At 53.2% G+C, this 15,104-nt stretch overlaps 1 protein-coding gene across 1 annotated transcript; it reads right to left on the reverse strand.

Moving 5' to 3' along the window:
* Window positions 1-272: 272 nt before the first annotated feature.
* On the reverse strand, window positions 273-14,656 carry ANKK1 (ankyrin repeat and kinase domain containing 1). Its single transcript, XM_027562089.1, is given in 12 exon segments — window positions 273-2,103; window positions 2,106-2,234; window positions 2,237-2,358; window positions 2,360-2,459; window positions 3,737-3,767; window positions 5,652-5,811; window positions 6,385-6,429; window positions 6,676-6,836; window positions 8,262-8,571; window positions 14,052-14,141; window positions 14,272-14,392; window positions 14,395-14,656. Coding segments are annotated over 12 exon segments (2,472 nt in total). The 3' UTR covers window positions 273-1,162.
* Between the last annotated feature and the right edge of the window lie 448 nt (window positions 14,657-15,104).

Consider the following 15,104-nt stretch of genomic DNA (forward strand, 5'->3'; position numbering starts at 1 on the left):
CCACAGTCCTGCCCCACCCCCTCCCAACAGTGGGCCAGCCCTAACAGAGCCAGAGAGGAAACAGAAGCCACTGGCTGCGAGCCTAGGCTGGGTCACACAAGGCTAGTGTGAGCAGTCCCAGCCCTGCTCCAACCAGCAGACCAGGCCAGGCAGCTGACAGGGCAGGACAGAGCTCCTTGAGCCACTTCCCAGGAGGAAGTCCCTACCCAGCGAACTCCACACTGAGCCCAGAGAACTGCACCCCGCCCTCCAGGTGACATCACCACCCCACCCCCCAGGTGACATCACCACCCCCGCCCCCAGGTGACATCACCACCCCTCCACCTCCCAGCACCTGCGCTCTGCCTCCTCCCTGGTGGGAACTCACACATATACATCATACACTCACCACACATGTGCACACACACACACACACACACCCTGTACTAACACTACTGGCCCCCATATCAACCTGGCCCCATAGCTCAGTCCACCTCTTGGGAGTTACTCAGAAACAGAGCTTTATTGAAGTCAGATTTGAAACTTGGTCATTTAACTGGACAGAGTGAGGGCGAGGCTGGGGGGACAGGGACCAACGTCCCACGTGAGATCATGCATGAGAAGCTCCCGTCCACCACAAGAGACTGTACAGCAGACCTGGGCGCTGGGACCAGGGCCGCCAGGGAGGTGGTCAGTGCAGCAACAGGGGGCTGGCTAGGGCTCTCAACCGGAAGTGGACATTTCCTCTGAACTTTTAGCGTCTGCCCTTCCACAAACACATGCGTCTGTCTCTCCTGATCCTGCCCCAGTCACACAGACATGAGCTGGGAGGGAGCGCAAGGGCTCCTGCGAGTTCGGGGGCAAGTGATTAAAGGTGGAAGGAATCTGGGAATAGAGGGAACTCACTGTGGGGGCTTGAGTCTGGGTGCAGTGAGGAGCAGGCTGAGTCTGCTCGAGATACACATGGAGGAAGGGCTGAAAGGAGGTCTCCAGTCAGGGGCCCCTTCCGCAGCTACAATCTCAGTTTACATCTCCCTGCCCCTCCACCACCCAGGGGACCAGGTTCCTGTCTCCTCTTAAGATCAGAGGGGCAGGTGGCAAGCACAGGGAAGGGGCCCTGCCAGAAGCCCAGGTTCACTTCCAGTAGCCTCTACTCCTTACAGGAAAGGAGACCCCACGTGGTCTAAACTTCCATCTGGGCTCCTGGCTCAGCTCTGCCCAGAATGGCCAGTGAGGGCTCCCTGCCCTCTGGGAGGGCGACGATATCCTGCTTCTGGCTCTGGAGGGCCAGCTGCAAGGGTGTGCAGCTGACCCCGTCCTGGATGTCCAGCTGGGCACCAGCCTTGACCAGCACTTTGAGGATGGCCATGTTTCCCTTCAGGGCGGCCAGGCGGGCAGGGGTCCAGCCCACCTTATTGCAGGCATGCACGTCCACACGGTGCTCCAGGAGGTGGATGACACTTAGGAAGGACCCCCTCTGGACCGCCAGGTGAAGGGGTGTCCAGCCTGACTGCTCAGCGGCACTGGGGTCAGCCCCACATTTCAGCAGGGTGGACACCACCACCTCCGTCTTGTGGCAGGCAGCCAGGTGCAGGGGGGTCCAGTTTGTGCCTCCAGGAACCCCCACATCTGCCTGGCTCTCAGCCAGCAGGTGGATGATCTCCAGGTGGCCCTTGTAGGCTGCTAGATGCAGGGGTGTCCAACCCTGCTGGGTCAGCAGCTGCAGGCTGGCCCCATACCTGAGCAGCATCTTGCAGATAACGTACTTGCCCCTGGCAGGCACAGTGGACAGTGGGCTGTAGCCACTCTGGTCGAGGGCATCAGGGGCTGCCCCACTTTTTAACAGATGTTGGGTGGCCCTCACTTTGCCTCTCTCCACTGCCAGGTGCAGTGGCCTCCTCAGGTTTCTCTGCCAAGCATCCAACTCTGCCCCCTGGGCTGTCGGCAGCTTGACCAGGCTGACATGGCCAAAGTAGGTGGCCACGTGGAGAGGGGTCTTGCCCTCAGCCTCTCGCAGGTTGGGGTCAGCTTGATGGGAGACCAGAAGCCGGGCCACATTCTCAGGGTTGATCTGTGCAGCCAGGTGGAGTGGGGTCCACCCCTCGTGCTCCTGGGCATCACGCGGACCCCCTGGTCCAGGAGCAGATGGGTGGAGTGGTAGTCTCCATTCTGGGCTGAAAAGCCCAAGGGGGCTCAGCCATCCTCATCCACCAGGTTGGCGTCAGTGCCAAGCTCCAGGAGCAGGGCACAGAGGCCTGCTGGTCCTGGGCAGCGATAAGGAGGGGCGGGTAGCCGCAGGCTGTCTGGCAGTCCACGTGGACCTCGTGGGCCAGCAGCACCCTCACCCCCTCCAGGTAGCCCCGGGCCACCAGGAAGTGGAGGGGTGACCTTGTTCTCATAGCTGCACACCTGCTCATCGCTAGGGACCAGGCTCTCACTGTCTGAGAGACGCAGGACCCGCTTCAAATAGTCTCCCGAGTCTGCTGGGAGGAAGACGAGATTGAGAAAAGGACCTCTGACTTTGTCCAGGGGTCATCTCAGCCATCCCCCTATCTCCTGGAAGTATCATCCAGGAACAGAGTTTCCTGGATGGCGTGAGTGCGGGTCCTTTCCCTAGATCCCGGATCTCTACTCAGGCTCCACAGCCCTAGACAGCAGCTGAGTCTGGCAGTTCTTCCTGTAAGGATGAGGCAGAAAGAGGTCAGTCCGGAAGCAAACCCTGACTCCACCCCTTAGCACCACGTGCTCTCTGCCTCTTTGAGCCTAGGGGTCCTGATCCCGAAGGAGGACACAAACAATGCCCACCTCGTGCTATCATCATGAAGACAAATCCTGTAGGTACGAACTTCTGGAGACATGCCTGGCACAAAGTAAATAAATGCAAACTGAAGATAAATTTGTGGTGGCGCTCCATGATACGAACTCCTCCCGAGGCGCTCAGGGACCCATTTCTTCCTGCTTTACCCAGTGGTGTATTAGAATTAAAAGCAACAATTTCCACAAAAAAAAACAAAAAAAACCCCACAAACAAATGAAAATCACTGCTCAAACCAAACCACAAGAGATTCTGAGTCAATTATTCTAGGGTGGCTCAGGCATCGGGTACTCTTTCATTCCCTCAAGAAATTCCATTATGCCACCAGGATTGAAAACTGATGTTCCCCTTTCCCGGGCCAGGGAGGGAGGAGTCCAGCCTCAAAAGAACACAGTGCTGAAGGGGAAGCAGAGCCAGGCCCCCCAGGGGCACGGGCATTTCTGGATCTCAGGGCCGGGTGCCCAGAGAGGGAACACAGACTCCAGGCCTGGGGAGGAGGGTAGGCCAGGGAGGATGGCAGAGGATATGGTTTGAGTCCCCTTTCTCCTCCGCTGTGTGTTCTGGGGTTCCAGCTGAGACCTGCCTGGACTCACCGCTGTCTGTTCAGTTCAGTTGCTCAGTCGTGTTCGACTCTTTGAAACCCCATGAATTGCAGCATGCCAGGCCTCCCTGTCCATCACCAACTCCCTGAGTTTACCCAAACCCATGTCCGTTGAGCCGGTGATGCCATCCAACCATCTTGTCCTCTGTCGTCCCCTTCTCCTCCTGCCCTCAATCTTTCCCAGCATCAGGGTCTTTTCAAATGAGTCAGCTCTTTGCATCAGGTGGCCAAAGTATTGGATCTTCAGCTTCAGCATCAGTCCTTCCAATGAACACTCAGGACTGATCTCCTTTAGGATGGACTGGTTGGATCTCCTTGCAGTCCAAGGGATTCTCAAGAGCCTGTTAGCTCCTGGCAGATCTCCTCACTGACCTGGGGAACCGGAAGACAGGGGGCAGATCAGATGAGAGCTGGGCGGTTCTGGTCCATGTCGGCCTCGCCTCCTCCCTTCACCTCTGAGGATTCTCCTCCCACCTTGCGCCAGGAGACCCCTCCTCTCTCATGCCCACCACCAGCTGTGTCTAGGGGAAGACCCTGAGCTGGGGACGCCCTGCCCAAGAAAGAGTGGCCCAGGGCCTTGGCTGCCCCCTGGGCCACAGGGAAGGCAGGGTGGTGGCCCTGTGGTTTCAACCCAAAGCCCTGCATTAGCTCACGGCTGGTTCCCAGGTGAGGAGGGTAAGGACAACGGATCAGGGATGATGCTGATGGGCAGGGCAGGAAAACGGGGGAGAGCCGCAGGCACCCTCTGCAGGACGGGCCCTGTTTAACCCCACATGCGTCAGGGAGGGCATGTCCTTCTCAGGGGTTCTGAGCCGCGGCCACCACCAGCCCTCAGCGCACCCTCGAGCAAATTAGGAAAAGGTATCCCTGAGTGACTGTGAGGCTTGGCCAGCAGAGCATGCGCTGAGTCTGGTCCCCATCTGCCCCTCAGCCAGGTGGCCTCGTGGGGCACACACACATGCGTGCATCCTCAGTGCCCGCCAGAGACGAAGCCCCGCCCGGGCACATCCGCACCTCCCCAGGGCCAGCCCGCTGCGCAGGACGCTTTCCCGGCCAAGGCCTCGCTCTCACGGTGGGCCACCGGACTCTGGAGCAGCGAAAGCAGCATGTCTGTCTCTGCAATGATGTCAGCTCCAAGAAACAGTAGTGTCCGACTCTTTGCAACCCCATGGACTGTAGCCCGCCAGGCTCCTCTGTCCATGGGATTCTCCAGGCAAGAATACTGGAGTGGGTTGCCATTTCCTTCTTTAGAGGATCTTCCCAACCCAGGGATTGAACCCGGGTCTTCTGCGTTGCAGGCAGATTGTTTACTATCTGAGCTACAGGGAAGTCCCCAAGAAACAAAGACACAGCAAAAGAAGCCACAGGTTGGCCTGAAGTTCTTCCCCATTTTAAATATTTTTCCCTCTACCATGTCCCCTGTACCTCCTTCCAAAACCCAGCCCCGGGCTTAGGGGCACCCACACTTGAGCATCAGGAAGCAGGCAAGCTGGGACCCTGCCTTGGAGGAGTGTGTGTGTGTGTGTGTGTGTGTGTGTGCACACGCATGCCCGAGCTTTGCTTTAGTCATGTCTGACTCTTTGAGACTCTATGGACTGTAGCCCACCAGGCTCCTCTGTCCACGGAATTCTCCAGGCAAGAATATTGGAATGGGTTGCCATGTCCTCCTCCAGGAGATCTTCCTGGCCCAGGGATCGAACCGATGTCTCATATGTCTCCTGCACTGGCAGGCAAATTCTTTACCACTAATGCCACCTAGGAAGCCCTTTGAGGGTAGACCTTTTCCATAAAACACAAGGGCAAGACTAGATAATCTCTAAGATGCTCACACTTACACACAAGTGTGCATTTACATCACCTCTAGAGGAGTGGATGATTGCAACATCCATCCATGCCTGTGAGCTTATGGTCTGGGAACATTTTACAAATGAGGACACTGCAGCCTGAGAGGACCCAGGCCAACTGGAGACTCAGAAGCAGCAGAGCCAGGCCCAGTTAGCTTCTGGCAATGAGGGTTTTCTAATTTACCTCCCACAGGGTACACATTAAGCCAAAGAGACCAGACCACAGTCCTCAGCTGCCCCTGGGCCCTCTGCCATCCCCCCACCTCCCACCATACTATGGCGCAGACTCTGCCCTAGTGCCATGCAGGGCTCTCCCTGCAAGTCTTGGGAGTGGCCTGGGGCTTCGGTCATCTCTTCTGGCCCATGGGCACCCCAGCTCTCCCATCCTCATCTAGGTCACTGTGGTGAGAACCTGGAAAGCAGGCTTCTTCTTGGGCTCCTGGTCCCAGCAGCGCCTCATCAGGTCCACCATCTGCTGGGACTCAGCCGACCACTCATCTGAGACAGGCTGCAGGGAGGGCCGCCTGCCTGTGGCCACTTGGATGATGATGGTCATGATGTTGAAGCCTGTGAGAGGAGGCCCAGACTGTGTGGGCGAGGAGGGGCAGAGGGGCTGAGCGGGAGGTCGGGGCTCTGCCCATGCACACAGCAGGGGCTCCATAAATGCACAGTGAGTTAATGCCTAGATTTCAGGCTGACTTGAGGCTTAGATTTGAGCAGCTGGGTCTCTGGACCAGCTCCAGATCCTCCCAGGCCAGGACTGGCCGTGGCCCCTCACTGTGGGCCTTTGCTGTCCAAAGGCAGCCGGACTGACTGGCAGGCCTAGTTACAGGCTTTGATTTTGAACTTTGCTGGATTATCCAAGTTCCCTGACAGTCTGTTTACCTGACACCATGGCAGGGCTCGGGGTGGGAGAGACAGGAAAGAATATTTTGAAGCAAAGGAATCAGAGGCAGAAAACATGGTCTGGGCTGAAGTTTGCCCTTTCTTCCACCGACGTGTGAGCCCTAGAAACAGGGGGAGGAAGGTAGGAGGGTGAAGTCCCCAACGTAAACCTGCACCTGCCCCGCCCCCTCCAACCCCCAGCCTCTCACAGTCCCTTCCAGGTCCCCATCTGACGGCGTCACTGCTACCTGCTATCTGGATACGGCTTCTTCTGAGTGAGCATCTCCCAGATCATGATCCCAAAGCTGCAGGCAGGGCAAGTGCGCCCTGAGTGACTTCCTCAGCTAACCAGCCAGAGGGGCCCCATGGAGCACAAAATCCCAGGCAAAGCCTCTCTGGCCGGAGTCCTGCTGCACCCCTCCTCCTCCCACGCGGGCAGGGCGGGGCCAGACATCACCCCTGTCCTGCCCTCTGCACCTTGGGGTCCAGGCATCGTGGTGACAACAAGCTGCTTGCTGGGTATGTGGCTTGGAGCCCCGCCTCCAGCCCACCTGTACACGTCGTATTTGGGCCCTGGGCCCTTGTTACTCTCCAGGAACATCTTGGTGGGGGGCGGGAGGGTGTAGCTGAGGGTGCCCTGCAGAGCTGACCTCTTGATGGACTGCATCTGGGTCGACTGTTCCATCCTCTTGGACAGGCCAAAGTCTGAAACCTGGAAGGAAGCCCAGGGTGGGGATGGGAGGGCAATACAGTTTTGCCTCCAGAAAGCTGCCTGAGTTCCTCATCCCTCCTGCCTTCCTCATTTCCAGTGTTGTGTAGCCACTGAGAGCACAGTCTCTCTCCCATAGCTACCATGGACTACAGGATGACCTCGGACAAGCTACCTTCTCAGAGCCTTCATTTCCTCATCTATAAAATGGGAATAATGTCAGAACTTAACTCATAGTGCTGTTATGAGCATTGAATGAGGAAACATACAAAAAGCACTTAGAACAGTGCCTGGTGCACAGTAAGTACTTGGTAGGTGTGGCCATTACCCAAAGGACCCGGGGATAAAGTTGCTGCCTTTGGTGAGCTTCTGTTCATCCCACTTCCACGGGCCCTGAAGCACTGACACCATGTATATTTATCCCACACTCTGCTTCCATCCATCGATTCATTCATATACCAATTGCCAATTCACTGAATTCCAACTAGGCTGGGTATTGAGAATCAGGCAGCAGATAAGAAAGATGAAACCGGGACTTCCCTGGTGGTCCGGTGGTTGAGAATCCACCTTCCAATGCAGGGGACATGAACTTAATCTCTGGTTGGGGAACCAAGATCCCACATGCTGTGGGGAATCTAAGCCCACGAGCTGCAGCTGCTGAGCCTGTGTGCTCTAGTGGTCTGCGACTAGAAGCCCGCATCCCAAAACTAAAGAAAGCCCCCACGGGCCACAACAAAGAGCCCACAAACCACAGTGAAGACACAGTGCAGCCAGAGAAACCCATTTCTTCTATGAAAGATGAACCCCCCACACCCATTACTCTCCTAAGTGATTATTCAAATAGGGAGTAGAGTTACTATAAATGACTATATACTTACAATTGGGGTTAGCAATGTGAAGAGACAGATACAGTGAGGCTGTATAACAGAGGCATGTGGGAGTGGATCAAGGAAAACTTCCCTGAGGAGGTGTTATTTAAGCTGAGAGCTGAAAGATGAGTAGGCCTTTGCTAGACAAGGAGGGACTGGGGAAACACTGTTCTTGACGGTGGAAACAGAATGTGCAAATTTCCAAGGCAGAAATGAAAGTGTAACATGTCTTAGGAACTGGAAAAAAAAAAAAAAAAAAGGTCATCATGATCCTTCTTAAAAACATCTCACTTACACACATCCTTACTTGAATCAAAGAATGGGATAGAGATGATTCTGTCCGCATTAGAAATGGAAGAATGAGGTCCAAAGAGGGTTATTGCAGGCATCCTGATATGCAGTTTCATGCACCAAATTTCACTATGCATCCATCTGTTTTAGGTGTGATCCCTGCCTTTAGTATTTGTCCATGAAGGGAGCTGCTTAGAACACTTTGACAGGCCAACCAGGCAGTAGATAATCCAGCTTACGTGGAGAAGACTCTGGAGTGACAGGGGACAGATGGGGTCCTCCCCTTGATATGCAAGCAGCTGTCCAGGAGGATGTTGCCTGGCTTGAGGTCCAGATGGAGCAGTGGTGGCTTAATGCTGCGGAGGAAGTTCACGGCCAGGCTGGTCTCACGGATGGTGTGGACCTTGAGCTGCCAGCCGAGGCTGTGAGTGGGAAGCATCTTCTCCAGGGAGTCGTTGGCCATGAACTCCATCACAACACCCAGGGGCTGCCTGCAAACCCCACAGATGGACACGACGTGCTGAAACTTGATCTTCTCCATTTTGGCTGCTTCTTCAATGAGGCAGTTCACATCAGAGCTATGGAGAAAGGGTAGCGAAATATGGAAGCTGGTGACCTTTAATTACAAGAGGAACTAGGACACACAAACTAGGCTTGAGGCCAGGCTGCACAGACGCAGAGACCCCCTTGGGAGCCTGCGAGGTGGTGGAGGAGGACAGAGAGATAGGGTCCAGCAACAAAACAGGAAGCGAAGGAGGCTGTCAATTTAGAAGTCAGCCCATTCCACAGAAGCAGCCACAAAAAGCCTGCTGTTTATTCTGGCTACCTATATATGTCTATCTCCCACAGGAGACCACAAGCCCATGGAGGACCAAACATGCCTCCTGCTTCTGTTTTAAAATATTTATCGAGGTACCAGCTCACACCAATCAGAACGACCATCATTAAAAATGTGTACAAATAGCAAATGCTGGAGAGGATGTGGAAAAAAGAGAACCCTCCTGTACTGTTGGTGGGAATGTAAGTTGGTGCAGCCACTGTGGAAAGCAGTATGGAGGTTCCTCAAAAAGCTAAAAACTACCAAACAATCCGGCAATCCCACTCCTGGGCATATATTCAGACAAAACTATAACTCAGATACATGCACCCCTATGTTCATATCAGCACTATCCACAATAGGCAAGATACGGAAAGAACATAAACAGCCATCAACAGATGAGTGGATAAAGAAGATGTGGCACCTATATACAGTGGGATACTACTCAGCCGTAAACATGAGAGAATGCCATTTGCAGCAACATGGATGCAGCTAGAGATTATCATACTGACCGAAGTCAGAAAGAGAAAGACAAATGCATATGATATCACTTATATGTGGAACCTAAAATATGATGAAAATGAACTTATCTATGAAACAGAAACAGAATCATGGACATGGAGAACAGACCAGTGGTTTCCAAGGGGAAGAGGGTTCGTAGAGGGATGGAGTAGAAGGCTGGGTTAGCAGATGTAAGCTTTTATATATAGAAACGATAGACGATAAGGTCCTACTATAGCACAGACAACTATATTCAATATCCTATGATAAACCATAATGGAAAAGAATATTTAGAAAAAGCGTGTGTGTGTGTATATATATATATATATATATGTAACTGAGTCACTTTGCTGTATAGCAGAAATTAACATGACATTGTAAATTAACCATACTTCAATAAAAATATGGATGAATATCATTTATTGCCTTTTTTATTATGAAAGTAATATATATATATATGTATATGTATGCATACACACATACCTTGTAGAATATCATGGGACTAGAAAAGAAAATTAGGGAATTCCCTGGTGGTCCCATGGTTAGCACTCAGCGCATTCACTGTGGGACCTAGGTTCAATCCCTGACTGGGGAACTAAGATCCCACAAGCCACATGGCATGGCCCCCTCCCCCCACCAATTAAATCATCAGTAACCCAACCTTCTAGAGTCGGCCTCTGTTAATAATTTACTATATTCTTTTACAATACATTGCAAGGAGCCTTTCTTCTCTTCTCCCTCCCTGTCCCTCTTTCCTCCTCCACTCTCCCTTGCCATCACATAGTGTGGGCTGTTTTTGACCTGCTTTTCCCTGTCAGGGTAGCATGAGCATGTTCTGAATCACTATTCTCCCGAAGCGAGCTCTGTAATGGCTGTATGGGATTCCATTTTGGAGATGAACTATAATTATTCATCTTTGTACTCGTCACAGCACATGGCCACGCATAGCACAAGGCATCTTTGCTGAATTGAAGTCAGGACTGAAGGGAAAGCCTTACAGAATAAGCATTTGCAAAACTTTTCGCTCTTTTCACTGTCCATGAACTCAGAACAGAAAATATGCAAATTGTTATAGATTGTTTGGGGATGGTGGGGATGAAGATTAAGGAGAAATGACATGTTTTTAAAAAAAGCAAAGTATTTGAAAAGCTGCGCTGGGATTGCAGTCAAAGGTTGCTGGAAATGTATTCATAGGGCCTCCCTGGGAAGCCAGCCAGTGTTGCCTCACCTCCGGGAAAAGGCACCTGCTCCCCCCAACCCCCCACAACTGGACAGGTTGGCTGGTCCAGGTTTAGGCCTTCTTGTCTTCTCTACTATTCAAGAGAGCTCCCTGCCGCTCCCCCAACCTCTGTAATGTTTTTTTTTTTTTTTTAATCTGTCTCCTCTTGTCCTTTTGAGATCGTAAGAATTGAGAAGACATCCATCACGAGGTGGAAAAAACACGGGATCTGGGGCTGCATTGCCTTGCTTTCCAATCCCAATTTCATCTCTGTATGACCTCGAACAAGCGAACTCTGGGTTTCAGTCTGTTAACTGTAAAATGGGAACAACAGGGACAGGCACAACTCCCCTTGACACCTAGACTGCTTGAAAGTGTTTGCGACACCTAGTGTCTCTCTTTTCCTCCCCTTCCCCACCCTTCCATCTGGTTTCCGGTCCTAATATCTCACTGATCAGTTATTACTATAGCCTACAGGCAACTTTTTGTTCTTGGCGCGGGATTGGTCCCTCCTTTGCAGGTTCCTGTTCTGTTACTTGATCACTAACTAGACCCAGTTCCAGTGTCTCCAGCCAACCTCAGCATCTCCAGCTGGGTATTCACACTTAAAGTGTCTAAAACTGAACCCCCGATTCTCTCTTCAAACCCACTCCCTGCTCAGCCTTCTCCATCTCAGTGAATGGGCTCCATCCCTCTAGTCTTCAAAGATCTTGATTATCCTGGACTCCTCTCTTCCTCTCCTTCCCACAAGCTGCTCCTTGGCAGATCCCATCAGTGCTACCTTCAAAATACAGCAAGAATCTGGGGTAAGGGGGAAGGAATTAACTGGGAGTTTAGGATTGACATATACACAGTGCATGTTTGCATGCTAAATTTGCTTCATTCATATCCAACTCTTTGGGATCCCATGGACTGTAACCCGCCAGGCTCCTCTGCCCATGGGATTCTCCAGGCAAGAATACTGGAAAGGGTTGCTGTGCCCTCCTCCAGGGGATCTTCTCGACCCAAGGACCAAACCTGTGTCTCTTACATCTCCTGCATTGGCAGGTAAGTTCTTTACCACTAGTGCCACCTGGGAAGCCCCATATACACACTGCTGCTGCTAAGTCACTTCAGTAGTGTCCAACTCTGTGTGACCCCATAGACGGCAGCCCACCAGGTTCCCCGACCCTGGGATTCTCCAGGCAAGAACACAGGAGTGGGTTGCCATTTCCTTCTCCAATGCATGAAAGTGAAAAGTGAAAGTGAAGTCGCTCAGTCATGTCTGACTCTTCTCGACCCCATGGACTGCAGCCTACCAGGCTCCTCCGTCCATGGGATTTTCCAGGCAAGAGTACTGGAGTGGGGTGCCATTGCCTTCTCCACATATACACACTACTACATTTAAAATAGTGGGCTTCCCAGGTGTAGATAGTGATTAAGAATCCCCCTGCCAATACAGGAGACCTAAAAGATGAAGGTTTGATCCCTGGGTCAGGAAGATCCCCTTGGAGGAGTACATGGCTACTCACACCAGTATTCTTGCCTGGAGAATCTTGCATGGGCAGAGGAGCCTGCGGGCTACGGTCCATAAGGTCGCATAGAGTCAGACATGACTGAAGTGACTTAGCACACACAACGCACACACATTTAAAATAGATAACCAAAATACCCAAACATAAAACAGAGGCAATATTGTAACAAATTCTATAAAGATTTTTTAAATGGTCCACATCCAAAAAAATCTTAAAAAAGAAGAAAAAAAGATAACCAAGGAAGACCTGTGGTATAGCTCAGGGAACTCTGCTCAATATTCATATCTGCAATAATCTAAATGGAGAAAGAATTTGAGAAAGAAAAGATATATGCACGTGTATAAGTGAATCACTTTGCCACACACATGAAACTAACACAACACTGTTAATCAACTGTTTGTGTGGTGTGTGTTTAGTCGCTCAGTTGTGTCTGACTCTTTGTGACCCCATAGACTGTAGCCCACCAGGCTCCTCTGTCCATGGGATTCTCCAGGCAAAAATACTGGAGTAGGTTGCCATGCCCTCCTTCAGCAAGAAAACCCTACCCTTCTTTAATTTTTCGTGAGTTCAGTATAAGCTGGACTGCTCAAATGGCTTTGGTAGTTTGTTTTTTAAAGGTATCTGGGTACAAACCCTAGGATATCGACCCATGCAACGAGCAGAAGTGTTCCTGTGACATTCTGCTTATCCATTTGTTATAAGCGTTATAACAAATGTATAAGCAAAAACAGAATTATAAGCATTGTTAGATTTTCATGTAGGTCTCCTGCAGCTCCTGCTTTGGCAGGTGGATTCTTTACCACTGAGTCACCATGGAAGCATATGTGTTGCATTCATCATTATATTCATTATATCTTAGAGTCCAGCACAGCACCTGCCACATAATAGGTGAGCAATAAACATTCATCAAGAGGACAAATGAATGAAAAGATGGAAGGAGGATCCAGTGAAGTCATACTCATAAAACTCCTAGGAGAGCACTCCACAGTCGGCAGGTGCTAATTACTGTAAATAAATCTCTTAGTCCTTTGGGATTGGGAAGGGACTTGAGATGGGGGTTACTGTCAATGTCTCCTGAGTAGTCTTATCAATGCCATCTGTTTCCTCTTGCTCTTTGCTTCAAAGGTTGTAAATGATCTGGACAGATTCTAGAATAATCTGACTCTACTCCCAAGCCAGGATGTTGAGGGAGTCAGATCGGTGACTCTGGGACTGTCTCACTTTGCCCTTATTCGTTAAGCAGGAAGGGGTCTGGGAACTAGAAAGGAACTTGGCTGTGTGGGATGGGAGGCTGTGTCTTGGGAGCTTGTGTAGTGACCATAGAGAATGTCCAGAAAAGATGCCACACTGTCCCCCACATCCCCAAGGACCTCCAGTTGTATCCCAGGAGCCTTGGGAGGAGGATATGGTGATCATCTCAGACTTCGCATCCCAAAGTGTCTCCTCCACGGCTGCACTAGGGGCCAGTGCACAGCCAAGTACTGGCCAGTTTGGTAGGAATGGGGCTGGAGCTGCATCTCAGTGGGAAGGCAGAGATGGGTGGAAGCATTGCGGGAGAGGTAGCACCAGGGAAAAGGAGGCCTCCAGGGAGAGGCCACAGCGTGTATCATGGGACTTGGGAGGAGCCAGAGAGAAAAACGACAGAGACTGTAGCATGTCAGGCTTGGGCAACTGGCAGTGCCAGCGTGACAGCTGGTAGATGAGTGGGCTGGGCAGGTTCTCAGGCCAGTAGGCTGGCAGCCTCCACCTTCCAAGCCCCTTCCAGCCTGCACTGGCAGAGGGGATAAGGCACTTCCCCCCAGGTCACAGAGCATCACTGAGCCAAGTGCCACAGCTCTTCAGCAAACCCAGCCCTGCCTGCCTGCCCTGTGGGTTCAGGGGTGGGTAGGAGGGCGGCAGAGGGCCAGAGCCGACACCCCGAAGGAAGGTGAGGCTGGAAAACAGGAGGCCAGACCCGACCGGGAGGTCGGATTGAACAAAGGCATCTTGCCGGTAGTTCCTGCTCACTTTTGACCTCCGTGGATTTCAACAAACAGGTCTGGGTCCACAGACAGAGCCGAGCGTATTTCAGAGACGATGGAAAGAGGCAGGCTGTGCCTGGGGGAGGTCAGGCCACTGGACAGAGTTTCCAGAGGCGGAAAGGACCATGCTCAGTCTCAGACCGGCTGCCTGGTCCTCGCTCCCCGGGCCTCAGTTTCCCCTCCCCTAAAGGAACTGAAAGCTCGGCGAAAGGAGCGGGGTGGGGCGGGCAGGCAGGCGGGGGCCTGGGGGCCTCGAGCGGGAGGCCGGGGAGCTCTCCACGGCGCACTCGGTCCGCCGGCGCTGCTGCGGAGCCTGGGACAGCCTGCGAAGCCGCCACTCGCCCCTCGGCGCCGGTCGGCCTCGAAGTCGTCGCGGGTGAAGGCGGGGAGGTCGCCCGGCCGCCGCTCCCCGCGCGCGGCCACGGCGTCGGCGCGGCCCGGGCTCTTGGCGCCCCGCGCGCTCCGCGCCGGGCTGCTCCCTGCGCCGCGGGTCCCTGAGCGGGGGGCGCTGGGCAGGCGGCGGCCCTCCCTCCTTCCCGCTCTGGAGTGAGGAGACACCGGCCCTGCCCTGTGAAGGCGGAGGAAACCCATCCGAGCCCTGAGGCCCCGGCAGCGATGGCAGCCCAGTCAAGGAAGGGGGCTCCCTCCTCGCGCAGCACCCTCCCCGCGCAGCACCCTCCCCGCGCAGCACCCTCCCCGCGCAGCACCCTCCCCGCGCAGCACCCTCCCCGCGCAGCACCCTCCCCGCGCAGCACCCTCCCCGCGCAGCACCCTGAGAGGCCCTGCCCCGCCCCGGCATCCCGCCCTCAAACACGTCCTCAGTCTCAGCCTGTGGTGTTTTTTTTTCCCCTCCCCCAGCTCGAGTCTGGGCAGGGGCTGCAAGAGGAAGGCATCCTGAAGTTGGAAGCGGAGTCTGGACTGGACCATTCGGTCCTCTTTGATGTAGACCTAACTCTGTGCGAAAGTTGATTCATTCATTTATGCAACTCATATATGTCCTGAAAGAAAGTGAAGTCGTTTAGCCATGTCCGACTCTTTG

This window comes from Bos indicus x Bos taurus, chromosome 15, assembly GCF_003369695.1.
Source record: "Bos indicus x Bos taurus breed Angus x Brahman F1 hybrid chromosome 15, Bos_hybrid_MaternalHap_v2.0, whole genome shotgun sequence".
NCBI classification, from domain to species: Eukaryota; Metazoa; Chordata; class Mammalia; order Artiodactyla; family Bovidae; genus Bos; species Bos indicus x Bos taurus.